At 38.3% G+C, this 25,721-nt stretch overlaps 2 protein-coding genes across 2 annotated transcripts in view; one reads left to right on the top strand and one right to left on the bottom strand.

Moving 5' to 3' along the window:
- Positions 1-39: 39 nt before the first annotated feature.
- On the bottom strand, positions 40-25,350 carry LOC139935477 (uncharacterized). Its single transcript, XM_071930106.1, has 7 exons — positions 24,752-25,350; positions 16,566-16,854; positions 16,070-16,271; positions 15,366-15,462; positions 14,082-14,345; positions 12,917-13,264; positions 40-11,355 (listed from the first exon to the last, which is right to left on the bottom strand). Exons 2-7 carry the CDS (start codon positions 16,799-16,801, stop codon positions 6,875-6,877), a joined length of 5,628 nt encoding a protein of 1,875 aa, XP_071786207.1. The 5' UTR covers positions 16,802-16,854; positions 24,752-25,350; the 3' UTR covers positions 40-6,874.
- Positions 25,348-25,721, top strand: part of LOC139935478 (stimulated by retinoic acid gene 6 protein-like) — a 20,514-nt gene continuing 20,140 nt past the window's right edge. Inside the window, exon 1 of the mRNA XM_071930107.1 lies at positions 25,348-25,594. The gene's annotated coding sequence lies outside the window, so the exon portion shown is untranslated. The remainder of the gene's footprint in view (positions 25,595-25,721) is intronic.

Here is a 25,721-nt window from a genome sequence, read left to right as displayed (position 1 = left end):
CTTTACCAAACATTGGATTTGGGGGAAAACAGCGTGTAAATTTCAGTCTCAAAAATCAGTTTGTATACACTTGATACATCATAGCATGGAGCTATACAGAAGGAGCTCCATGATCATAGTAAGTTTGCGGTTCTCCACAAGACAATTAGAGAGCCACTGATCGAAAATGTCGAGTTGAAACCAACGGTTTCGATACCACCCCAACTCATTTTTTTAATTTTTATTTGTTTATATAGATTATCATTACAATGGTGTTACCGTTAACCTTACATATCTCCACCATGCAAAACAATTTCCTACACTCGATACAATTATGAAACTTTGGGTGGAACGCTCTTTTGTATGTAGTTTTTACACTGTGCTTATCCTATCACAAGAACTTATTATCAAGGACTTTTGTCACACCCCCTCTACAATATAAGCATATAGCGGGGGCCTTTAGGATGCAAAACATGACGGAGTGATCTTGAATTATTTTGGGCCGACCGCTGTAGAAAGCATTAGGTGATTATAATATATATAACAAAACCAGGCAAACTCATAATGGTGCGTATTTTGATTCAAGGGAAAATACATATTTACATTATATTTGCACACATTTATTTCATTGCTGCCCTACATGTACACTTACATATTTTACAAAGTTTTATAATTAAATTCAAATTATGAGTAGTTTACAGTATTACTTAGCATCTTAGAATATGACAGTTTACAATGATTTAGATAGTTATATATTATGAAGCTTTTAAAGTAGGACAACAATCAGGTTAGGATGAAGCAGAAGCTTATGTGCCTTAACCTATGGACAGACAAACAACATAAAATACTATACAGAAGAAAGAAAACACAAGACAGACTAGACAAACAGAATACACGACAGATGATAGTGAGTAAGTTAACAATATACTTCAAACCTACGAATAAGCATCAAGAATTTTGTTTTCTTGTGAATGCAGGAAGAGTGATTAAAGGTTTAATTGAGTAACTCAAATTATTCCAAAACATAATGCCACGTCAATAATGTCAATCAAAACTTAGCACTTCAGCTTTCGATAGTATTATGCATTTTGTGAATCATTTCACTTCAAAATAATGGTGGTGGTTCATGAAAAATATATCAGTTTTTAATTCAAACAGAATTTGAACGTGAGATAATTGTTATTGTCATGCGTCATCATGCGTTGAAGTATTAATTTAGCAATACTCTTTTAGAGAAGAGAACAATACAATAACTCAGACTATTATGTATACCTTTATTTTCTTATACGCAGATTTGTATAATTGTTATACTCGGATATCAATAACGGTCTTTGTTTAAAGGCAGTGGACACTATTGGTAATTATTCAAAGTAATTATTCGCATAAAATCCTACTTGGTGACAAGTAATGGGGAGCTGTTGGTAGTATACAACATTGTGAGAAACGGCTCCCTCTGAAGTAACGTAGTTTACGAGAAAGAAGTAATTTTCCCCGAATTTGATTTCGAGACCTCAGATTTAGAACTTGAGGTCTCGAAATCAAGCGTCTGAAAGTACACAACTTCGTGTGACAAAGGTTTTTTTTTTTACATTCATATCTCGCAACTTCGATGAACACTTGAGCTCAAATTTTCACAGGTTTGTTATTTTATGCGTATATTAAGATACACCAAGTGAGACGACTGGCCTTTGACAATTACCAATAGTGTCCATTGCCTTTAAAATATAATTGTTTATAACTGTTTATGTAACAGAGTAGGCCTATCTTGAATGATGTTTCAATTGATATTGTAGTTTGTGTGTAATTCATACATTTTGTTTGTTGTTGCTAATGTTGGAATAAAATGTCTAAATGTGATCAAAAATGGTGATTTTTCTTATATTCCACGTTGGTACATTTTATTCGAAATTCAGGAGTAACTTCCTAGACAAATTCCTGCACAAAAATGTTTGTGTTGACAGAATTCGCACTGTATCAAATAATTAATGACATTTACACCATTGCCTTGGAATTGGATCGGTCGAGGTAGAATGATCCACACAAACATCCCTCGAAATTACACGGTTTTCTTTGAACAAACACGGTCGGCCATTTTGTGGAGTCATTTTGTGTAGTCATTTTGCTGAAGGCCTACTCCTTTTGGGGATTTCGTCATTATCGGTCGATATTAAATGACAAAATTTCGAAATCAAGGACAAGGAGTATGGGCATATAAGCCTACAGCGCGCTGTTGGTGCGCTGCAAACTGGGTCTGGACGTGGCGTAAACAATTCTTTCACGAGATCATAATTGTCAGAGTGGAATAAACTGGGTAGTCTTAGCTCAGCATCGAGTCAGTAAACTTTGAGGAAGTGTTTAAAACCATGGGGGAGGGGCTCAACAAGGGGGATTACTATGGAGGGTGCCCACCGCCCCCACCCCGAAAAAAAAACAGACATATAATACCTTCTATCGGGATGCCGCGCTTCGCGCGGCACCCCGCTAGATGAGGAGGATTCTAGTATTTGTAAAAGGTAATGTGGGGGCAAGGGAGGTATTCTTACAGGTAATAATAATTCAGTTACACTTAGCAAAATGTACATTCTGAGTCCCGCCAAAACTGCTTTCATTGTAGTTACGAACTTTGTGAAACATTTGCCTTGTTATTTTGAGGGTCTGTACGTCCAGTTTGGTTAATTTATATGGAGATGGGCCAATCGGACAATGTATAACACGCTGAATTTGGAATCAGCAGTGGTATTTGGTTCCCTTAGCAACAAATCCATAGCCACCGATAGCCACGAATTTGAGTGGTCTAAGTCTGGTCTCCCCCTCATCAATTATCACCGCTGCTAATAGCAGAGGAGAAATCCGACTAAAAAGGCTTGTATGAAAGTGGTACCCTCTTTTAAAACAAACTCATAATCACAGCCACTAATAGCCGCGGAGTTTATCTGACTGAAAAGGAAGCTTCGAAGAAATTCTGGTATACAGCAGATAAAAAAAACCCGCGCCAGTTGGTATGGACTTTAACGACAAAGTCAAATTCTGCAAAATTGTATTGAAAATAGATATATTTAATGATTGGTTGCTATAACTGTTGAATGGTTTTTGCTTTGTTTCCAATGACGTGTACACGATTTTAGAATCTAAGGCCGCATTCATCGTGATTTATTGAGCGTACGTCCAACGACGCATACAAAGTTGTCTGAGCACCAAATAAAGCGAGTTTTCGGAACATGCTGTGCAACATCTTATCTACTGTTTTTACCACCGCTTTTGGGAGTAACAGAGCGTCGGCCTCATTAATTTTTAGTTTATTCTCATATCAACTAATTCTCATGTTAACTTTCTGGTCAACATCCGCCGGGGCGCGCGCCCCGCATGACGAAATCCCCTGATAAAACATCCTTTTGTATATGTTATCATAATTATCTGTAGAACCCTATACAAACTAAAATAATAGAAACGGTAATTTTATTGGTCTTTAATAACTACTCCTACATTCTCTCACTTAAGTCACTTTCAGAAAACATTTGCCTAGTTATTTTGAGGGTTTGTATGCCAGCTACCCATACATCCTCTCACTTAATTCACTTTCAGAAATATTTGCCTTGTTGTTTTAAGGGTTTGTAGGCCAGTTTGGTTAATTTTGTATGGAGAAATTCGTAAAAAGTACCCGATTCAGCTGCACGTGAAGGCTCTTTCGTTAACAAAACCCGACGGCCGATTGCTTAATACAAAACGGATTTGGCAAAATCTACATCCTGAGTCCTGACCAAACTGCGTTCTAACAATTTTGTTGCTTCCAATCAGTACTTTGAATGGAATGTGCGTTTACAGCTTCAAAACAGCTGTTGATGTTTCACAAAGTTCGTAACTATGAAGGCATTCTATTTTCAAACGGTGATTTCATGTACTCTTTTGTAGGTTTAATTGGCAAAACCTTTACAATGTATATGAAAAGAATCAGTAATGTATTCACTTTCTTTTTGAAAATGTTTCAACTTTTGCGTGTATACGTTCTGTGTGTGGGGGATGACATTATGGACTGTACCACTAATGGTGCAGAGTTAAATGGAACAAATAAAGTTTCACAACAATGGGTTGCTGTATGATGCGTTTAAAAAATGCTAGAAAGTTGGGTAGGCCTACATGAGTGACTTAATTGTAATAAACACATATGTAACAGATGCATGTATTAAAGCCTAATGTTTTTTATTTAACACGCGAAATTAAACCCCCCTGTACAAAATGGTATATACACAATGCCATTTACCCCTCTGCGAAACATCAATAAGTCACTCTGGTCACTCTGGAATGTTAATGGGAGTCCGAGGTTGCCATCCCCTTAGACCAACAGGTGGCCCATATCAAAACCAGACAACCACAGAGGTGACTCTGTGTGCAGCCTACGGCTTCCCCCTTCGACCAACAGGTGGCCCATATCAAAACCAGACAACCACACATGTAAGGAGATATCGCTCGTGACTCCAGCCAATCAGACAACTCTTAAGAGGGAGTTCGGGTCAGGGTTTTGTAGACTTGCAACCCGACGTCTGACACGACACAACCGTGTTGGATTCCACAAGGATGCCATGCCACTGGACCTTCTAATTTTCATCCCAAGATGGCGCGGGTTACGCTTTTAATAGTATAGATTCTAAGGAAAATTTCACTTCGATTAATGTGGTTTTGTAAAAATATATCAGTTTTTATTCCCCCAATTTCTAATCTGAGAAGCGTTACTGATAGTAACGTTTTTCATATTGTGTAGTCAAAATTAGGAATTATTCTTCGTGCGTCGACTATGCGATACCGAAAAAACAACCAACTTTTGAAATGAAATGTCCACAGGTTAGTTTTATTGTATACATCTACATATTAAGATATGATTAAATCAACCAATAGAGAGTGGCAATAAAGGCACTGAACACGTTTGGTAATTGTCAAAGACCAGTCTTCTCACTTGGTGTATCCCAACATATGCATAAAATAACAAGCCTGCGAAAATTCGGGCTCAATTGGTAGTGGAAGTTGAAAGAAAATGATGAAAGAAAAAATACCCTTGTTGTACAAATTTTATGCTAGTCAGATAGGAATAAAAGGCTTCTGGCCAGAAGTCTTTTATTAGTTTGATGAGAAATTACCTCTTTCTACTCAAAAACTACGTTACTTCAGAGGGAGTAGTTTCTCACACTGTTTTATACACCCACAACAGCTCTCCGTTGCTCAATACCAAGATATTTTTTTTATGCTAATATATATTTTGAGTAATTACCAAACGTGCACAGTGCCTTTAAAACACACACTTTTCTTACATTAAATTGTACACTTAAAATATATTTATTGAAAGATGTCAGGCGTCAGTGACGAAATTGTTATTAGCTTGCACTTATTCATTTCAAGCACGCAAAGAAATGACTTTCCCACACATTGACTCGTTAACCGTACACATTGAATTCGGTGAGTAAAGACTCGCTTATACGAAAACGGAAATAACATAATATTCTTTGAAGAAATCCATTTAAAGTTGTCAATCAATAAGTAAATTGAGTCCACTATGAGAATAAACAAAATGATTTTAATATTGTGTAAAAACGAAAAAGAATTTAAACAACCTTCTACTCTTGTGCTTTTCAGAAAGAATCACTCACTTTACTTCATATTTTTGGGCTCCGTTTTGTATAGCCTCTTCGTCGCAACATGGAGGTAAAACAAAATGCAACACCCCACAAAGGACTTCGAAGTATTGTAATTTAGACGCACGCCGTCAACGACAGAAGTGTTTCTATATTTTTCAATTCCTTGAGTTTCGGGCCTAATTTTGATCAATATAATAAAAATAGGGAAAACATCAGAAGTGTTGGGCCTACCCATTACACTAAAATACAAATACAAAATAGACAAATACACTATTATAAACAAGTTTAAAATATCATTTCCGTTCAAAATGTGTTAGTGTATTGTACTTTAGACAAGCCAACCAACGTGAATTTCACTGTATATGGCCTATACTATGTGTGTATGTACAATGTGGGACATTTAAACAAACTATATCAACTCTTATTGACTTCATATGTATATAAATTACATTCAACATTGGAATGGTCTTGCCCCTCTCTCCAATCAAAGCTGTTTTAACGAATGGTTGATGACGACATACGTCACTAATGGCCAATGTCATTTACGCTCACCATTTTTGTTAGAGAACAATTACATGAAAGTTATGGTAAAGCCAGTGTAAACGTCGCGCGGCCTGACGTCTGCACTATATACACAGTTACAACACATGCACGGGGCCATACTGATCCCTATTTAAAGGCAGTGGACACTATTGGTAATTGTCAAAGACTAGCCTTCACAGTTGGTGTATCTCAACATAAGCATTAAATAACAAATCTGTGAAAATTTGAGCTCAATCGATCATCGAACTTGCGAGATAATAATTATAAAAAACCACCCTTGTCACACGAAGTTGTGTGCGTTTAGATGGTTGATTTCGAGACCTCAAGTTCTAAATTTGAGGTCTCGAAATCAAATTTGTGGAAAATTACTTCTTTCTTGAAAACTACATTACTTTAGAGGGAGCCGTTTCTCACAATGTTTTATACTATCAACCTCTCCCCATTACTCGTTACCAAGAAAGGTTTTATGCTAATACTTGTTTTGAGTAACTACCAATAGTGTCCGCTGCCTTCAGGTTTCTAGCATTTCTGAGTATTTCAAAGTGAACAAGCTAACCAGAATGCATTCAATTTCTGCCATGTGTTACTGGATGTACAACGCCGTGGCCACATGAAACAATGTTAACATGGGTATCAGGCATGCTAACCCTCCGGTGCTGTGCACAAGTAAGAATTTGTTCCCCAAACCTTTGAGAAAAGCTTGCACTTTAGCACACTTGTTTGCAAAGCTAAACAGGATGATTTGAAAAAAAATCAAGCAACTCTTTGAAAGTAGGCGGTGGTGTATAAAGAATGGAACCCCGGATTAGCATGTTCAGGGACGAAGAAAGTGCCTCAAAGTCATCAACATTTAGACCACAATCAGTCAGACTCACTAACTCCAACGAAGAAACAGGCGTTATCCGGTCCACCTGAATACCATGTAGATTATTATAACGGAGATAAACCTTCTTTATACTTCCTGCAGCAGCCACGATGGAGAAAAGTGGCCCAATATCAGCACTTTGCACACCACATGTGTAAAGATACAATTCAGTCAAGGAAGAAACGGGAGTGATCTCGTCTCTCTTAAGACCACGGAGATCGTTTTCGTCTAAAGCAAGTGTCGATACACTACCTGCAGCAGCCACGATGGAGAAAAGTGGCCCAATATCATCACGTTGTATACCGCACGCCTTTAGATACAAACCTTTCAAGGAAGAAACTTGAGTTATCTGGTCCCCTTGAATACCATGAAGATAGTTATTGCGTAGAACAAGTCTCGTTACACTACCTGCAGCAGCCACGATGGAGAAAAGTGGCCCAATATCACCACTTTGTATACCACACTCGTAAAGATGCAGTTCATTCAACGAAGAAACGAGAGTTATCTCGTCTCTCTTAAGACCACGGAGATCGTTTTCGACTAAAGCAAGTCTCGTTACACTACCTGCAGCAGCCACGATGGAGAAAAGTGGCCCAATATCAGCACTTTGCACACCACATGTGTAAAGATGCAATTCATTCAAGGAAGAAACGGGAGTTATCTGGTCCCCTTGAATACCATGAAGACAGTTATTGTGTAGAACAAGTTTCGTTACACTACCTGCTGCAGCCACGATGGAGAAAAGTGGCCCAATATCATCACTTTGTATACCACACGCGTAAAGATGCAGTTCGTTCAAGGAAGAAACAGGGGTTATCTCGTCTCCCGTAATCCCACGGAGATTGTTGTTGTCTAAAACAAGTGTCGATACACTTCCTGCAGCAGCCACGGTGGAGAAAAGTGGCCAAATATCATCACTTTGTATACCGCACGCCTCTAGATGCAGTTCAATCAGGGAAGAAACAGGAGTTATCTGGTCCCCTTTAATACCATGGAGATTGTTGTCGTTTAGAACAAGTGTCGATACACTTCCTGCAGCAGCCACGATGGAGAAAAGTGGCACAATATCACCACTCTGTATACCACACGCGTAAAGATGCAGTTCATTCAAGGACGAAACAGGAGTTATCTCTTCTCCCTTAAGACCATGAAGATCGTTTTTGCTTAAAAGAAGTGTCGATACACTACCTGCAGCAGCCACGATGGAGAAGAGTGGCCCAATATCATCACGTTGTATACCGCACTCCTCTAGAGACAAATCTTCCAAGGAAGAAACTTGAGTTATCTGGTCCCCTTGAATACCATGGAGATCGTTTTTGCGTAAAACAAGTGTCCTTACACTTCCTGCAGCAGCCACGATGGAACAAAGTGGTCCAATATCATCACTTTGTATACCACACTCGTAAAGATGCAATTCATTCAAGGAAGAAACGAGAGTAATCTCGTCTCCCTTAATACCATGGAGATTGTTTTTATCTAAAACAAGTTTCGATACACTTCCTGCAGCAGCCACGATGGAACAAAGTGGTCCAATATCATCACTTTGTATACCACACTCGTAAAGATGCAATTCATTCAAGGAAGAAACGAGAGTAATCTCGTCTCCCTTAATACCATGCAGATTGTTTTGATCTAAAACAAGTTTCGATACACTTCCTGCAGCCGCCACGATGGAGAAAAGTGGCACAATATCACCACTCTGTATACCACACGCGTTAAGATGCAGTTCATTCAAGGACGAAACAGGAGTTATCTCGTCTCCCTTAAGACCATGAAGATCGTTTTTGCTTAAAAAAAGTAGCGATACACAACCTGCAGCAGCCACGATGGAGAAAAGTGGCCCAATATCATCTCGTTGTATACCGCACGCCACTAGAAACAAATCTTTCAAGGAAGAAACTTGAGTTATCTGGTCCCCTTGAATACCATGGAGATCGTTTTTGTTTAAAAAAAGTGTCGATACACAACCTGCAGCAGCCACGATGGAGAAAAGTGGCCCAATATCATCACGTTGTATACCGCACGCCACTAGATACAAATGTTTCAAGGAAGAAACTTGAGTTATCTGGTCCCCTTGAATACCATGGAGATCGTTTTTGTTTAAAAAAAGTGTCGATACACTACCTGCAGCAGCCACGACTGAGAAAAGTGGTCCAATATCATCACTTTGTATACCACATGCAATTAGATGCAATTCGTCCAATGAGGAAACAGGAGTTATCTCTTCCGCCTTAATACCATGGAGATCATTTTCATGTATACGCAGTTTTGTTACACTACCTGCTGCAGCCACGATGGAGAAAAGTGGCCCGATATCATCCTGTGTCAGCTTACAGTCATTAAGTATCAAGTACCCTAAGGAAAGATTGTTGGGCATCTGAACCGATTTCAAACCGTGCAAATTGTTTCCACTCAACTCAAGTATCTTCAACTGGGTAGCAGATTTAAGTAACTTGAAAAGTTCAGGGACAGAAGCACAGCTTAACTGACATTTTTGGAGTGACAGTAATATTAAACATTTAGAAATGTTTTTGAGTGTATGTATCATGTCCCTCATACTGACTCCAACTACACATAAATTTAAATCACACATCACTATTCCAGCCATTGTTTGTTCTAGGAGATCTAAATCGGTTTGTCCTTGACATATTATCGTTAAATGTGAAACATGCTGAAGACTGGATCGTTGCTGTAGGTTTTGAACAAAGTAATGTGCTGCCAGTAGGTCTTCTCCTTTCAGCACGTATGGAAATCTTACCCACTCATCTAGCTCAAGGGTTTTGACAGTCACACCAAGCTTGGCTTCAAACAAAGCCAACATCATTATCTTATGCAAACAGATATACCTTTCGCAATCAACAGGAGTGTTTTTATTGTAAACCGAAAGGTGCTTCTTGGTCATTTCTACAACGCATTGTGCGGCTTTCGTGTTCAGTCCGCTGCAGAAACGGAATAAGTATCCAAATCTTTCTACGTCTCCCTCTAACAATGTTGACATGTACTCGTTGAATTTGCCAGTATTGCCAGACTCCGTAATACCAGACAGGTAAACGGAACAACAAAACTGCATTAATATCGTGTGGTAGAACTTGACTCGTTCGACCTTTTTCATACCGTGCATGGTTTGTACTCGGGCCAGCAAGCCGACATCACATCCCAAATTGACATCGTCCTCTGAATCAAACTCTGAAACTGCGAAGGAATGCTTTCCACGACTTGTAAACATCAAACTTCCAAGTGCAACCTGCCCAAGTTTGGTCATCAGCAAATTAAACCCCTCTTCGGTTATTTTCTGCTGGGGCTTGGATGTGCAATCTTTGCTTATCTTTTGCTCATACATTAAGGTGGTGGCGAGACGAAGCAGTTCTGAAATCCTGTCAGGTAGTTGACTTCCGGGCTGTGTTAAAGATGAACACATTAGCCAAAGAAACAGAGGAATCTCCCCTAAACTACGGAGTGTTTCAGACTTATTTATTTCAGAATAAACATGATCATGGTGTTCAGAATCATAGTTGCTGAAGTATCTACGGATATATTCTTTCTTATTCTTGTCATCGAATCCAACTATGTTAACTCGTGTGAAATCTGGATTGCAAGTCAGTAACTTTAGTGCGGTAGACTGACGACTTGTTACAATTACCTTACATCGTTTCAGAGACTTGAATGAGAGGACATTGTTAACGCTGAAGTCTTCTTCTGCTTTCTGAAGTGTCTCGAATGAGACTTCATCTGCTCCATCAAGAAGAAAAAGAACTTTATCTGGGTGTTGTGTGATTAAGTTTTGGAGATGCTTCTTCTCAAATTCGGTTTCAGGCAATATTTGAGAAAATGTCTCATTCACAATGTTGAATTTCCCCCCCATTTTGTTTATCTCCAACAAGATGACAAGCTTAAACTTTGACAGAGGCGACTCTTTCTTTTGGGGAGTCGAGTGAGTATCACCCAGTAACACAGCCCAGTCATAAGCTATCTTCTTTAGAAGCGTTGACTTACCATACCCACTTTCAGCGGTGATTAAGATTCTCTTCTTATCAGAGCTTAACATGTCTTCGTATGAATCGAGGGGAATTTTCGTGTACTCTTTTTGGTTTTCATCGACCCCATGTTCGCCAATATCAAATGTCATTGTACGGTTTGTTTTATGTTTTCCCTTCTTTGAACCTGACTCCAATATGAGTGGCTGACCAGGTTGGTTAGTTTCTTGCAGAAGTTCTAAACTGACGTAAAGTTGCTCCATATCAGCTGCCAGATCTTTACGTGTTGGATATGTGTTCACTTTCATTGTCTCCTTGTAATGACTCACCAAAGTTTCACTCGTAGCTTTGAAAGGGAGCCCCGTCACACCTGTACAAAAAATAGTTTGTATAAGTCTTGGTTAAACAACTAATGTGGGATTTGGATTAACCTGCAGGCACTCTCTATAGACCGTTAGCACGGTATGGCCATCTTGATTTTACTCAATACCAAATCATTGTAACCAAACTGAGGCTGGACGAAATAATAGTCTGGTGCCATGTTTGTGCAACGAATGTTAGCATTCATTACTGTTTTCGAAAACAGGGAACATAACCAAGATGGTTGACATCGTGATAAAGGTCTATTCTGAGCTATATATAGCCCCAATGGTCGCGGTATCCATACTTTGCCAAACTAATCTTTACTCAGGGATGCAAGTCAGAAGCCATTCAACCAGTAACTGTCTAGTAATCAAGGATCACATCAAAGTTTATGAGACAAGCTTGGAAGTGGTAGCAGCCTGAGGGATCACCTTAAAGGGATGCCACTTTAATAATATCAAACAAATCACAAGGGGAACTGACTCTGTAAACTGTAAATAAAGTCCTGAAACTCGTTGTACCTCACTGGAGGTGGTGGACAAGGGATCTGAGCGAAGTCACTTTAGAATGAAACTGTACATTAGCAGTGTAGTGTATTACAATTCATATCACCATAATCAAATTAATCATAATGGCTATTTTGTTCATGCAAGTCGCCAGACACACAAGACCTGAAGGTGTGGGCTACTTCAAGGTGTGGGCTGCAATTATTTTTTTCCAGAGGTCGTTGCCACCTACTCCTAGGTCTGAAGCAGGGTTACCCACTTTACAGTCCATATGGATGTAGGCTTGGGTATCACCAATCCGAAGCCTGGCCGGTAAAGCAGAAAGCACTACCTCCCCAATGTTACGTAGCATGTGTCACGACCGGGATTCGAACTCACACTCTGCTGATCAAACACCAGGGCCCAATTTCATAGAGCTGCTTAAGCACAAAAGTTTGCTTAAGCAAAAAATTCATTGCTTAGTAAAATCATATTACCGGCCAAGATACCACTCAATTGTTATGCTAAGTAAACAACAGCTAAATACTAGTCATAAGTAATGTATATGGCAGGACATTTTGGCCAGTAACATGTGTAAAATAAGCGAGCTATTTTCGTGCTTAAGCAAATTTTTTGCTTAAGCAGCTCTATGAAATTGGCCCCAGAGCTTGAATCCGGTGCTCTTAACAGCTCAGCCATGACACGCCACAAATATTAGTGGTTTATAATTCGTGAGGGTTTTATTCTTCCGTTGTTTCTATTTCTGTTTTAGAGTTTTTGTATCTATGTCCCAGAATCACCGAGACAAACAGCAGTGTTAGTTTATTAGGCAGTACACGCCAATGTGTCGATCATGGGGACAAATGGGTGCTGCTTAAAGGTATGGACACTATTGGTTATTACTCAAAATAAATGTTAGCATAAAAACTTTCTTGAAACGAGCAATTGAGAGCTGTTAATAATATGAAACGGCTCCCGCTGAAGTGACGTTGTTTTTGAGAAAGAGGTAATCAATTAAGTGAGAATACTGGTCTTTGACAATTACCAAAGGTGTCCAGGTCTTTAAAAAAGTTATTTACTTACCTGTTACCATTTGAACCATGTCAGAACGGCCGACTTCTTTAAGCTTCTCGATCAACACGTTTTCAGCTTCCTTTTGGTCAGATTGCCTTCTCAGCCAACCCAGTAGCATCTGGAATGCCTGTTCCTTTAGGCCACTTTGGTAGTCAATTTGATAGGTTTCAATCTGTGCAGCGTTAACACCTAAACAAGTAGCGAGTTGCTTCCAATCGTTTCCAATGTTCTCGGCTAGGACTCGTAACATCTTCTCATCAATACTAGGTGAATCAGTTATTGACCGGTGTTCTGCTGACTGCTTGCTGGTGTGAACTTCGTCTGTATTACTCGCTCCTGTGGTTGTGCGTGCATAACCTAAGAGGAGAATAGCAATCACACAATAGGTTTTATCTTATGAAATCTGTCTGCAATTTTCTTCTTCAACAAAATAACGCTTATGGAACTCAGGTTATAATTAAAATTGGAAGGTTCATTTAACTATCTTCCAATTAGGGGTATCATTGATTATTGGTCCATATGAGTCAATGCCAAAATCAGTCCTGATAGCATTTAGCCCATGTGTTTTCAAGTAATAAAAGTCATTACTCATTATCGCATGCTGGCTACGCTCAAGAAACTGAATTTTGGACTTTGTTTTCTTAAGACAAATAAGATATATTTGCCATGACAAATAAAAACGACTGCATGGTGATAATCATTTGGAGGTGTGGCGACATTATAGTTTGTATACACATGTCCCACGAAAATCTGATGAAGACATTTCTTAATGGGCTCATCGTCAAAAGAAATTATGTCATGCCGACATTTGAAATTTTGAAATGTCTCCAAAAGTTTGAGCAGTTTTGCTACTTACCTTGTAAGATATAAAGCCGTATACTTGATTGTTAAATGTCACTTGCGCTGTTTTCTTATTCAAAGTAAATTTGGAACAAGCTGAAAAAACCCGGTCTTAGATGGCTTAGGCAAGTACGATTATTATAGTCTTCTGTTTTGGTATTGACTGTTTTCATAAACACTGGTGATTCAAAAGAAATGGCTACCACTACAGACGCACCCTGATTACGCCCCAAGAAGCGTCCGCGAATTTGAATGCTGTTTTGATGAATTGTTAAATTGGATGATTATTTTATACTGACATACAAAAAAAGCATAGTCCAACTATTATTCTAACCTGGGATCCTTGCAGCTAAATCTCGACGACCTATTACAATCAATGCTGCTTTCAACCACTCCCCTGCCCATGTGTCATCTGTGTCATCAGCTTGCTTCCTCCACCAAGAATCTAACATCTGAAATGCCTGTTCCTCTGGGTTGCTCCCAACGAGGCTTTCGAATTGGCTGATATCTGCTGGTCCTAACCGAAGCGTGACTGCGAGTTGCTGCCAGTCTGTGCCGAGTTTTCTCGCTAAAGTCCGTAGTAGGACTGCCTTGTCAACTGCACTCCCGGAAGAACATGTTAAGATAATAAAATACATTTTTGCAACATAAGCAAGCTTCATCTTCAAGACCATTTTAGAAAGATTTCCTTCTCAAGTACTGTGTGCAAGAATACGTATTATAATCTTGATGTCCCGGAATGTTTCATCAATCGTTGTCCAATACAACAATAGTTTTTTTCCGGAAAAACGTCATTAGTACACTGTACAAACATTTAAACACTCTTGGAAAGATAAAGCAAACACAAAAATGGGGTTAAAACTTTCAAGACTTTGTTCAAATATTCCATGTTGTAAAATATTTGTTTTTATAAATTTCACGTTTTCTAATAACGTACCGGTAAGACGTTGCACAAAGATAAACTTCTTAAATCGTTCACTTTTAGACCTTAAAGACACTGGACACTATTGGTAATTGTCAAAGACCAGTCTTCTCACTTGGTGTATCTCAACACATACATAAAATAACAAACCTGTGAAAGTTTGAGCTCAATCGGTCGTCAAAGTTGCGTGATAAATGAAAGAAAAAACACCCTTGTCACACGAAGTTGTGTGCTTTTAGATGGTTGATTTCGAGACCTCAAATTCTAAACTTGAGGTCTCGAAATCAAATTTGTGGAAAAATACTTTTTTCTCGAAAACTACGTCACTTCAGAGGGAGCTGTTTCTCACAATGTTTTATACCATCAACCTCTCCCCATTACTCATTACCATGTAAAGTTTTATGCTAATAATTATTTTAAGTAATTACCAATAGTGTCCACTGCCTTTAAAGGCTAAGCGGAATTTGTTTTGCCTATATTTGGAATCCAAGTATAGTTACTGCTGATAAATAGCACACATAACTGAATAGCGAATACATGTACAAACACTATTTATGAAAAATTGTGTCGAAGCGCCCACCAAAACTGCATCAATTTCTCATTAAAATTTGCATCAGTAATTAGCATACAAACACTTAATTTGCCATGTCAGTTTCCTTTAGTTTTTTTATATGATAATTGACTATTTTTACTCACGTGTTGGGGCGCCTCCAAGCAAACCTTTGGCTAGTGTTAGATCAATGTTTGTCTCCGGTTTGATGCCAAGATCAAGAAGAGTCAAATCATCACACAACTGGGATTGTTGAAGAGGGAAACAATATTGACCGATCATTCTTAAATCCTGCTGGGATTATCTTGTTCTGAGTTTCTACAAACTCAGATTTGTTTGTATTTTCATATCGTTTAATACTTGACAAACCCTCAGTTTGTAGGTAAACAACAATGTTGTCAGTGTCTTTATCGCCATCTTTTTATTAACTTGCACTGATACAATCATAAGTGAAAAGAGAATCAGAAAAATTACATGTTTGGGAAAAAAAAAACAAAAAACAAGCAAGATATACCTGCATGTCTACCAAGTTATTTGAAATATTTTAAAAGGTTTTTCAAAAGTTGAAAGTCCCCAATTATGGTGGTTTCAGCTGTTGCTGAAAAGTCTTATTCTTCAACGTTGCCTTTAGCAGACAACGGTCATAGCCTTATAGGCGAAGCCACTTGACAAATACCTTCTCTTGGTGGCTTTACTTATAGAAAAGGTTAAATTAGGAAAGATGGGAGACCTGAAATAAAGAAGAGATGCAGAAGACACGTACAAATGTGAGCAGAACGTGAAGGCAACATATCCACGATGAGGATAAGAAGAAGAAGAATAAGAAAAACAAAAACAAAACTAGACCTACCTTAAATCCTTGGTTGTTTGTGTACAGATTTTGCAATGCTGGATGAATGCCCAACTTGCTGTGAATGATGTTTTTCAGGTCGGAAACGGTTGTGTTATGATTGAGTCGTAGACAAAGGTTTTTAGGGCTGATGTTGGGCGTCTTGATGAAGATCTGTATCATGTGATGAGACCCTATTTGTCTCTGTGATGAAGCTTCGTCTCTGTAGAAATACGATTGAGTGGATACCTCAATTACTCAGCAATTGTTAACAATACAGATACTTTGGTACAGTTTTAACAATGGAATTTACAGAAGTTATAGATAGCAGTTCCCTTGACGAATACGGGAGGTGGGTTTTAGCAATGTGCATCCTAAAATAGCATCACTTCATGTACATGGTGAATGCCTTTTAGCCCAAGTGGGCTCTTTTAGCAAAAGGGTCGAATTCCATGAATTATACACCCTTTTCTCTCGAAATTCTGTTTGGGTGAATGCACCGAAGCTACGGTTATACCTTTTTGCGTGTGCTCCGCTTTGCTCTTTGCCCAATGATGAATCTGACGTGTTCGACTTGGTGTCTTGATGCTGTATCGATGGCTTTGTCCTCTCTGCCAGAACAGACCTGAAAGCCGCCTGTCTACTCTTCTTGATTTTGTTCTTCCTCTCTACTGGTTTTGCCTGGGAATGATCATAGATGACCCTTAACCTCTTCCGGTCTTCGTCCCACTGTTTCAGAGATGGCTGGTACATGTTTTGTGGTGGTTTGGGATGTTATCACTGAAGAAAGATCAATGCTCAATATTCTGAAATTAGAATTGAGTGAATTCATCATCAGTTTGTATACAACTAACATCTTGCCAAGCCACTTTGGATACCATTGAAGTCAATTCACTTGTGGCTCATGTGCAATATACACCGCCCTTGTTTCTGTCATTTGTTTTTATGCAAATCGCCACACACATCACACGGCCTGAAGGCTACTTCAAGGTGTGGGCTACCATCTATTTTGTCCAGGGGGCCGTTGCCACCTACTCCTGGGGCGGAAACACTGGGTTACCCCCTCTATAGTCCATTTGGACTGTCACATGTTTGTTTTGTCGTATACATGTACATTTATTTAGAACTAAAACTATCGAAAGATATATTCTGTCTTTATTTTCATACTACGATTCACATTGTGAGCTCATTATTTAGCCCATTTGTCTATTTGATTAGGTTACTTCCATCGCAACTCTGCGTGTCGTGAATTTACCGGTCCACATTACATCAGGTATCGATTGTAGCTGGAATTACCGAGGATATTTATCAGTTCCAGCACTGTATAGCCTACATCCAACATTTACAACGCTATGACAAGTAACAACTTTAATGATGCTTCGCTCAGTTCAAAGAAAAACTCACGAAAATAAGATTTTATGCGAGTTAAGAAAGATTAGTAAGAGTTGTACATTCCAGCAAAGTATACACATCAATGATATTTTCACGTTGCTACAGCTTTCTTGTGCTACAGCTTTCATACCCGATAATAATACTGAATAACACCCGTACTTTGACCCGAGAAATGAATGATTTGCATATAAAAGCGTGACAGTAACAATGCTTTCGTTTTCGTTTTAACACCCCGAGGAAACCACCAAGGCAAATCTAACAGACATTATTATTTTCATGTAAGAGTTAGACCAGAGAAACGCATAGGCTACCTTCCTACATTTTGTTTGAAAGAGTAACACGTCATTTTACTGGCATTGAGCCAAAAAAACAAATATTTTATCCCACTGAAGTTGTATTGTACTCAGTCAAACAATCAAGTTCAGAGAAATACAGCATGCGTAATCCAAATGCACTGAGTATAAACTGACGTGTAGGCCTACCTATATAATGTGCATTGGACAATTTTCTGAGAATCCCTTGGCCCTAAAAGATTCGAGCTATCAATAAATATTTATAGATCTATGGTGTAAAACCATTTGAATAATTACCGTAAATTTTGTCCTTGCTCTAAACAGAGGGCTCTGTTGCCCTTAATTCCTCATGCATCATATCAATCATTTCCATCATCCACCACTAACATACTGAACAAGAACTGTACAAATATCAGCCCATCCTAGCCGGCTTGGTTAAAGACACCGGACACCTTTGGTTATTGTCAAAGACCAGTCTTTGTATACTTGGTGTATCTCAACATATGCATAAAATAACAAACATGTGAAAATTTGAGCTCAATCGGTCGTCGAAGTTTCGAGAGAATAGTACGGAAGCAAAAACGCCCTTGTTGTTTACACAAGTTGTTTGCTTTCAGATGCTTGATTTCGAGACCTCAAAATCTAGTTCTGAGGTCACGAAATCAAATTAAAATATTTTAGTGAGAAACTGCTTCTTTCTCGAAATCTACATTACTTCAGAGGGAGCTGTTTTTTCACAATTGTTGTATACTATTAACAGCTCTCCTTTACTCGCTACCAAGTAATTAAAGCCAGTGGACACTATTGGTTAATGTCAAAAACCAGTCTTCTCACTTGATGTTTCTCAACAAATGCATAAAATAACAAACCTGTGAAAATTTGAGCGCGATTGGTCATCGGAGTTGCGAGATAACTATGAAAGAAAAAACATCCTTGTCACACGAAGTTGTGTCCTTTCACATGCTTGATTTCGAGACCTCAAATTCTAAACTTGAGGTCTCGAAATCAAATTCGTTGAAAATTACTTCTTTCTCGAAAACTACTCCACTTCAAAGGGAGCCGTTTCTCACAACGTTTTATACTATCAACCTCTTCCTATTACTTGTCACCAAGTAAGGTTATATGCTAATACTTATTTTGAGTAATTACCAATAATGTCCTGCCAGTGCCTTTAAGATGGGTGGGCTCAACACATAATGTCAATCTACGGATACAAAAATATTACTTATTTTACACTTCTGTAAATCTGTGTTGAATATGGGGGAAAACGATTGTGAAAGTTCGGTTACAAGTGCGAAAGAAAATGTATATTATTTGCATGTCTAATAGTGGGGTTTATTGTCAAGGCCGATTCGAGGTACAATTGGGGAGGCGGATATAATCTGAACATTGCGAAGCCGACCGTCTATAACATTCTAAAGAACGGGGCCCACTCTATAAGCCCCTGGACATAACAATAACCAAACTTACATTCGGAGCCTTCGTGTAAAATCTCCTGACCAAATATGGATACAGTTTGGCTAGTAAAAAGCGTCAGCGAGAGGTAGGCACCGGGGCCCACTGCAGAACGACCCCGGGAAAATATTGTTGGTTGAACTACTCTTTTGTAGTACCTTTATTATTGTGGTTTACGTGTTGATAACAAGTTTTTAAAAAATTGTTGTTGTTTTGCTTAAACCAATTGGCTTGAAGTAAGAGCGCAATAAGTACATTTTGTCAACTACGTGCAAATATCTCTTCAGTTTCACCCCTGTACATATTTTGATAAGATATATTATATAGTGATTTTCTTTAGAGGCAAAGTATATCGAATATAAATGTAGTTGTTTGCAATAAAAATTAACCTAGCATTTCGTTTCAAAAGGTGGTTGCGTTTTTGAGATATTGTTGAAAATCTGGTGCAATTGTGTCCACTCAGGAAGACTAATGCCTATATAGGAAAACACAATCTGAGAACTCCCACCGTGGTAAAGATTCTTTGATTCCAAAGTTGAGGCACAAAAACATATATTTTACTTTTAACTCCATTCATTACTCCGAAGTGAACTTTATTCTATGGAAAGCTGCTATGATATGGAAAGGTTTGTGATACATATCGTATTTCCACCATGCAAAGTTTCAAATCCTACCTAGCTGCTAAATGCTTCTAACCATCTTTGCTATTCAATTTAAATAATTACCAAACGTTTACCTTCCCTTGCATATTTTATAAATTACTAATTTTAACATGTAAGTTTTATTATTTTAGTTAAAGCCATCGGACACTTTCGGTAAACAGTATTGTCCAAGGCCCACACTTCGTGTATCACAACTTCTATATAAAATAACAAACCTGTGATAATTTAGGCTCAAATCGGTCAACGGAGTCGGGAGAAAATTACGGGAAAACCCACCCTTGTTTCCGCACGTTTCGCCGTGTCATGACGTGTGATTAAAATAAATCCTTTATTCTCCATATCGAGAATTGATAATTCTTTTAATATTTTCTGAACAAGTAAGCATTTCATGGAATAATATTTCAAGGGAAGTCTTTCATCATAACCTTCTGTAAACCCTGTAAGTTATTTGTAAATCTGTGAACTTTTATTTTTTGTTCTGTTCAGAAATGGCTTTAATAAAAGAAGTGATATGCTGTGGCGTTACTTTAAGAAAAACTGCTTGTAAGTTGGTTAAATAGTTTGCCACATGTTTTTTTTGCCATCATACTTTTTTTTCATTTCATTTCATTTCATTGTTATTAAAAACCAACATGGCAGCACGAAGCTGAATAATATGGCAAGTTTTACAATTCCAGCAAAGTATATACACATCAATGATATTTTCACGTTGCTACAGCTTTCATACCCGATAATGATATTGAATAACACCCGTACTTTGACCCGAGAAATGAATGATTTGCATATAAAAGCGTGACAGTAATAATGCTTTCGTTTTCGTTTTAACACCCCGAGGAAACCACCAAGGCAAATCTAAAAGACATTATTATTGTCATGTAAGAGTTAGACCAGAGAAACGCATAGGCTACCTTCCTACATTTTGTTTGAAAGAGTAACACGTCATTTTACTGGCATTGAGCTAAAAAACAAATCTTTTATCCCACTGAAGTTGTATTGCAACCGGTCAAATAATCAAGTTCAGAGAAATACAGCATGCGTAATCCAAGGCACTGAGTGTAAACTGACGTGTAGGCCTACCTATATAATGTGCATTGGACAATTTTCCGAAGAATCACTTAGCCCTCAAAGATTCGACCTGTCAGTATCTATTTATAGCTCGAATGATGTAAAACCATTTGAATAATTACTGCAAAATTGTTTGCCTTTAATTGCTCTAAACAGAGGGCTCAATTGCCCTTAATTCCTCATGCAGCATAATCATTTCCATCATCCACCACCTGAACAAGAACTGTACAAGTATCAGCCCATCCTAGCGGACTTGGTTAAAGACACCAGACACCTTTGGTTATTGTCAAAGACCAGTCTTTTTACTTGGTGTATCTCAACATATGCATAAAATAACAAACATGTGAACATTTGAGCTCAATCGGTCGTCGAAGTTTCGAGATAATGGAAGCAAAATCGCCATTGTTGCATACACAAGTTCTAATTCTGAGGTCTCGAATTCAAATTAAAGTATTTTAACCCACACCTGTGACGTCATGCTATTGTTAAATCGCTCCATTATTTTGCACGAATGGCGCGATGGGTACATCTATTCACCCATTGTGCATAAAAGAGTTAGGGAACAAAGTAAATCAAGTCAATGACACCATTGACCATACATTATTTTGTTTTTAATGGTTTTCAACACAGGTTAATAGAGCTACACATGTATTGCAAAATGATCGTTGACACACAAGTGAACAGCTACATTATTAAATTATTTAGCTGAGATGTTAAAAAATAATTATAGAACTACAACAGTAATTTAAGCAGGTCTTAAAGTCAGATAAATCAATTTCATTTTAACCAGTATTTTTGTTTTTGTTTTTATTAATTCCAAATGCTTAATTTATCATACACAAACATGGTAAGTGAGTAAAGTCCCTAAAATTTAAGATTGCAAAGATACTTTTTTCAATATCATCATAAAATAACAGGAATTCAACTGAAATTGTTGATCATAAAGGTAGCTTAAATTTGTTTATTAAAAACAAATCTGAAACTACAGGCTTGTACGCGGGTAGGTCACTTCTTTTATCTTCACCTTTTGGGTTTTTTTGTAGACAGAGAAAGTCGGCTACAACATCATCTGATAGTCTGTTTCTATCACTAACTTGTATAAATTTACTTAAAGTCAAGAAACAAAATCACTTATCTGCTGCCACTTTCGCTCCCGATCTATGATGCCACTATCGAAGGAACGAGCATATTTCCTAAATGTTGGTCTTCGTCCATTGTTCACACACCACCAGTGGTGTTCACTGGAGTGAACAAGCTTACGTAATACATACAAACAATTGACTTAAAAATTAAACAATATCGCGCCATTCGTGCGAAATAATGGAGCGATTTTAACAATAGCATGACGTCACAGGTGTGGGTTAATTCGCATAATGCCCTCGGTGAACGCGCCATTCGTGGGTACGAATGGCCCTCGGGCTTCGCCCTCGGGCCATTCTTACCCACGAATGGCGCGCACCTCGGGCATTATCCTATACTTAGTGAGAAACTGATTCTTTCTCGAAATCTACGTTACTTCAGAGGGAGCTGTTTTTGCACAATTTGTGTAAATATTAACAGCTCTCCTTTACTCGCTACCAAGTAAGGTTATATGCTAATACTTATTTTAAGTAATTACCAATAATGTCCAGTGCCTTTAAGATGGGTGGGCTCAACACATAATGCCAATCTACGGATACAAAAGTATGACTTGTTTTACAGTTGTGCAAATCTATGTTGAATATGGGGGAAAACGATTGTGAAAGTTCGGTTACAAGTGTGAAAAAAAATGTATATTATTTGCATGTCAATTGTGGGGTTTATTGTCAGTCAAGGCCGATTCGATGTACAATTGGGGAGGCGGATATAATCTGACATTGCGAAGCCGACCGTCTATAACATTCTAAAGAACGGGGCCCACTCTATAAGCCCCTGGACATAACAATAACCAAACTTACTTTCGGAGCCTTCGTGTAAAATCTCCTGACCAAATATGGATAGTTTGGCTAGTAAAAAGCGTCAGCGAGAGGTAGGCACCGGGGCCCACTGCAGAACGACCCCGGGAAAATATTGTGGGTTGAACTACTCTTTTGTAGTACCTTTTATTGCGGTTTACGTGTTGATAACAAGTTTTTAAAAATTGTTGTTGTTTTGCTAAAACCAGTTGGCTTGGAGTAAGAGCGCAATAAGTACATTTTGTCAACTACGTGCAAATATCTCTTCAGTTTCACCCCTGTACATATTTTGATAAGATATATTATATAGTGATTTTCTTTAGAGGCAAAAGTATATCGAATATAAATGTAGTTTTTTTGCAATAAAATTAACCTAGATTTTCGTTTCAAAAGGTGGTCGCGTTTTTGAGATATTGTTGAAAATCTGGTGAAATTGTGTCCACTCAGGAAGACTAATGCCTATATAGGATCACACAATCTGTGACTGTCACCGCGGTAACGCTTCTTTGATTCAAATGTTGAGGCATAAAAACATATATTTTACTTTTAACTCCATTCATTACTCCGAAGTGAACTTTATTCTATGGAAAGCTGCTATGATATGGAAAGGTTTGCGGTACATATCGTATTTCCACCATGCAAAGTTTCAAATCCTACCTAGCTGCTAAATGCTTCTAACCATCTTTGCCATTCAATTTAAATAATTACCAAATGTTTACCTTCCCTTGCATATATTATAAATTTTAACATGTATGTTTTATTATTTTAATTAATGCCATTGGACACATTCGGTAAACAGTATTGTCTAAGGTCCACACTTCGTGTATCACAACGTCTATATAAAATAACAAACCTGTGAAAATATAGGCTCAATCGGTCAACGGAGTCGGGAGAAAATAACGGGAAAACCCATCCTTGTTCCCGCACGTTTCGCCGTGTCATGACGTGTGTTTAAAATAAATCCTTTATTTTCGATATCGAGAATTGATAATTCTTTTAATATTTGTTGAACAAGTAAGCATTTCATGGAATAATATTTCAAGGGAAGTCTTTCATCATTACCTTCTGTAAACTCTGTAAGTTATTTGTAAATCTGTGAACTTTTATTTTTTGTTCTGTTCAGAAATGGCTTTAATAAAAGAAGTGATATACTGTGGCGTTACTTTAAGAAAAACTGCTTGTAATTTGGTTAATTAGTTTGCCACGTGTTTTTTTGCTATCATACTTGGCAAAAGTGTATAAGACATGACTCTAAATTTGAGAGGTACAACGTGAACGGTTCTAAATTGGGTGTTGTTATATAGGTAAAATGAGCCCTCTACTTTTTGGACCACTTCATAGGATCATGGAGGAAGACATTTCACTATGATAGGATCAACCTCGTTACAATTAACAGTCAGTCGTATAATAATCGTATAATTAAATGGACTGGTCGAAACACGGTTTTTAAGCCAAGATGGCGTCCGACCACTCTCCGGAGTAAGTTCGTTTTTTTCTGGTTAAAAATTTAGACTTTTCGTGAAGTTTTGCCATTACATTTCTGTTTATATTACAAAGAACACATAGTTCTATAGTATTTGAATTATTTGCTGTTTTGAGGCTTTTAAAACTTGTTGTCGGCATGTTGTCGGCACTGTGGACTTGTTGTCGGCGTTGTCGGCTTCTTGTCGGCTTTTAGTGGGACCGTGCATTAACGATGAATTAAAACTCACAATATATTTGTTTTTACTTATACTTGACGGTACCCCACATGCTTTACACTACCATTTTTATTTTGTGTGTGTGTACAACTAGGCTTGCCTACGACTAGTGCGAACGTGTAATAAGTTAACATCACAACATCATTAAACTAGATGACGATTATTGCATTTTTATACGGATGATCATGAGAAAATGACTTACCTTTAAGGGGTTAAAACTCCCGTTGAAACCGACTGAAATCAGTCAAAAAGCTGGTAAGTTGCTCTTCCAAACTCGCATGTTCCAAACTTCTGTGTGTCGAGCCCGTGACAATCATAGCACACTCATGTATATGCTATCCGTATAGTGGAATAAGAATGAAACCATGTATTAAAAGCAAACATGTATAGCTTGCTTTGAAGACTACATTACTGACGTGTTCTAAAGTTGAAACCGACTGAAATATTGCAAAGCTTGATGGTTCTGATGACCAGACTGATTCACTTGTTCTTATGTCATACTTCCGTGTTCCAGACGCCTGTATGAACGAGTCTGTGACAAGCCGCACGCTCTCCCTTGTGGAATGAAACCGTGGGGTTGAAATAATACCATGTAAAGCAAACGGATAAAGCTGGCTTTGAAGTTATTCACAAAAGAACTTCTGTCTTCTTTTGTCTTTCTTTGGGAACGGTGTAACGAAAATTGTGTTCGAATTATTGGCCTCTTATTGTAATGACCAAGTTTACGTCGCCACAGTGCTGTGCTTCCGTTGGGATTTGTTGCCTTGGTGGTCTTGTTGTTCCGTAACTCACTCTCCTATGGCCCTTTTCGAAACCACGGCTTCGGCTTTGGATTCGGCTTGAGGCTTTGCTCTCTCGTCTGAAGCCCTGAAGATCGCGTATACGGCAAAGCACGCGTAAAGTATCAAATCAACCGACGGTGCCAAGCTATCCTGAGCTGAATCCAAAGCCGAAGCCGTCGTCTCGAAAAGGGGCCAATGCCAAGGTGTGGTCCACAGGGGAACTGTTTACCTTGACGGACGTGGGCCTATTAACATAAATGGGCGTAAGTAAACCCTCCTCACTTAGAAGAATGTAAAAAGTAAAAAGATGATTGTGCTGTTTGTCCTGAAAAAGGTCCGGGTCCATAGCACAGTATATATTATGTTTGAATTTGTGAGATACCGCCTCCA

The sequence above is a fragment of the Asterias amurensis genome, chromosome 3 (genome assembly GCF_032118995.1).
Source record: "Asterias amurensis chromosome 3, ASM3211899v1".
In the NCBI taxonomy this organism is placed as follows: Eukaryota; Metazoa; Echinodermata; class Asteroidea; order Forcipulatida; family Asteriidae; genus Asterias; species Asterias amurensis.
This window is presented reverse-complemented; position numbering and strand designations above follow the sequence as displayed.

Excerpts from the sequence above, each read along its gene's own strand:
- LOC139935477 (XM_071930106.1), bottom strand. The coding sequence starts at position 16,801 with ATGTACCAGCCATCTCTGAAACAGTGGGACGAAGACCGGAAGAGGTTA. Across the intron at positions 15,463-16,069 it reads CAAACAACCAAGGATTTAAG|TTGTGTGATGATTTGACTCT; the intron begins GTAGGTCTAGTT and ends CAACAATCCCAG. Across the intron at positions 11,356-12,916 it reads CATGGTTCAAATGGTAACAG|GTGTGACGGGGCTCCCTTTC; the intron begins GTAAGTAAATAA and ends TTTTTTGTACAG.